The 2682-nt window shown below is 37.3% G+C and overlaps 1 protein-coding gene across 1 annotated transcript; it reads left to right on the top strand.

The window, feature by feature from the left end:
• Positions 1-1077, top strand: LOC107611779 (protein FAR1-RELATED SEQUENCE 5-like). The gene is made up of 3 exons (XM_016313673.1): positions 1-552; positions 622-918; positions 1003-1077. Exons 1-3 carry the CDS (start codon positions 1-3, stop codon positions 1075-1077), a joined length of 924 nt encoding a protein of 307 aa, XP_016169159.1.
• The last annotated feature ends 1605 nt before the right edge of the window (positions 1078-2682 follow it).

Below are 2682 nucleotides of genomic sequence, written 5' to 3'. Positions count from 1 at the left end.
ATGAGGAGTACACAGCGGAGTGAAAGTATGCACGCATTTTACGGGGGGTTTCTGCATTGCAAGAGTGGGTTGGTTCGGTTCGTCTATAAATATGACAATGTACTTGGAAACAAGGAGCAGAAGGAGCTGGAAGATGATATTGCAAACTCGAAAGGAGTCACTCCATGTATAGGGAACACAGGCATTGAGAGACAATTTCAGCGGGAATACACCAGTAATATGTTTAGGATCCTTCAGCTGGAGGTAAGAAAAAAAATCGATTGCGTAATTCGATCAACTGAACAACAGGGTGACACAATTTATGTTAAAGTGAACGAGCAGAAGGTTTTTTGGGAGAAGGCTTTCTACCATACTTTCATAGTAAAGTTTGACCCACTAAGTCAAAAGGTTCGGTGCGAGTGCAACAAGTTTGAATCCACTGGTATATTCTGTTACCATACCCTTGCTGTGTGGTCATACTACAGAGTTGACACAGTATCTAGCTGCTATGTTCTTCCTCGGTGGAGTAAGAACGTCATCCGCAAGCACACCTACATTAAGAGTAGCCATAATGTGGCTCGGACTGATGAAAGCCACAACCTATTCAAGTGTTTGTGTTTAGAGTTCTATAACATTGCCTAGGAGTTTGTTGGTTGTGATGAGGAAGCAGCCATCTTGCGATCTGCCATTTGGGACGCGAAGTCCAAGCTGACTGATTACCGTGCCAGCATGCGTTCCACCACTTCTGCTGCGACTCAGAATACCATGCCCACACAGAGCACAGGCGGTGTTGTTGTACATGACATACAGGGACCCTCAAGAGTTAAAACTAAAGGACGGCTGAAGAGTAAGAGACTTGGAGCAGAGTTGGACAAGTCAATTAAGAAACCAATGCAAAAAAGGAAGAGGAAATCCCATCCGATATGTGGTAGAAGTGAGGTATATTTCAATTTTTTTGGAATGGTGTTTTTTATTCATATATGCTGTTTTGTTTTTTTTTTTTTTTTGTTGTGCATCTTGTAGGATGTTGTTGACCTTCAGACAGATAATGATCATGATGGTTGTGTAAATAAAAGATTTGAGGATTCTACTACTTGAATGCATCAGATGATGGCGGATTCATGTCCCTGTTGAACTCTTTTCGGCATAGATAGTTATGCTTTCATTTTGGTTGTATATTTTTTCGGGGTGGGTGGTTTTTCATACTTAGATAGATTTTGTGGTTCTTTAGACACAACTAAATAAATTTTGACTATTTTTGCTTTGTCACTTGCATTGATACTGTTATGACGTATTCAATAAAGGAAATAAAAGCACAACTGTGGTTATCTTTTATATGATTAGTAATTATTATAGGTTTTGAGAATGTTATTGTTTTAAGATCACGAAGTGTCACTTGTTTGTTGGCAAAAACTAGCGGATTACATCCACCAAGAAACATGTTATAGAATAGCTATAAAAACAAAAGCCATTCACTTCTCAAGGAAGTATGCGCATTTGAGAATGCTTAACACATGAAACAAAGAAACCATATCTCGAACCATCCACTTCGCCATGAAAAGAAACATCCCAATGCCTATTAGAAGCACCATCCACTTAAAAGAATGGTCACAGTCACGGTGCCAACACAAACGAACCTGTTGAGTAGACTGATTACGACATAAGGCTGTACAATGCTTAAAGTACCAGCAAATGCCACAATTTCAGCAATAAAAAAGGACAAAAACATAAATAAACTTCTATTTGTAGTCATAAACAAATGGGGTATATATGCCGATCAGAGTAGACTGAATAGTATAATTAGATAATGCATTGCTTAATGAACTAAAGACATCCACAATTTGAGAACTAATTAATTGACAATCGCCAACACTTAACACATGATACCTGCTGAGTAATATCTAAGAAACCAAAATCCATTCACTTTTCAGTGAAGTACACGCACCCGCAAATGCATTGCACGTGAAAACCCGAAAAACAAACCGAGAACCATCCCATTCTCAAAGAGAAGAAACATCCTAATGCATATCAAAAGCACCATCCACGTAAAAATTTGGATAAAGTTACCAGCAACTTCATAATCTCAGCAACAGGTAATCATAAACCTGCAGTGGAATATGATTTCTGAGGCTCACACGAAACTGATGTAAGGCAGTAAATGCCATATAAATGTCCACAACTCTAATACAGTGAAACTATATAAATAGTACAGCAAGTGCACGTTTTCATGATTTTTACCTAGGCATCTGTCTTCTTCCGTTGTCTTCCCCCCTTTCTTGGCTTTTTTATGGGTAACCCCGCAGGCTGCAGCTAGGGGTGGAAAAAGGCCAGGCGGCCTGCCAGGGGCCTGCAGCCTGGCCTGTGTTTGGCCTGACCTGTTATAAAATAGGTACAGGCCCAGGCTCTTTTAAAAGCCTTAATACATTAATAGGCCAGGCCCAGGCTCACTAATTAGCCTTATAGGCCTGTCAGGCCTGCCTGGGCCTGTTAAAATATAATTAAATATATAAATAATTATTTATTATTAATAAAATTATGAGGTATTTTAAATTTATTATATTTTATTATAAATATTTTTGTATATTTTAAATATGTTAAAAGTTTAAAATTTTTTACAAATATTAAATATATGACATATTACATATAACTATTTTTATTAAAAAATATTTTTTTAAATAATATTTTTATTTTTGTAAAAAAAAA

This window comes from Arachis ipaensis, chromosome B8, assembly GCF_059453495.1.
Source record: "Arachis ipaensis isolate K30076 ecotype BB chromosome B8, ASM5945349v1, whole genome shotgun sequence".
NCBI classification, from domain to species: domain Eukaryota; kingdom Viridiplantae; phylum Streptophyta; class Magnoliopsida; order Fabales; family Fabaceae; genus Arachis; species Arachis ipaensis.
This window is presented reverse-complemented; position numbering and strand designations above follow the sequence as displayed.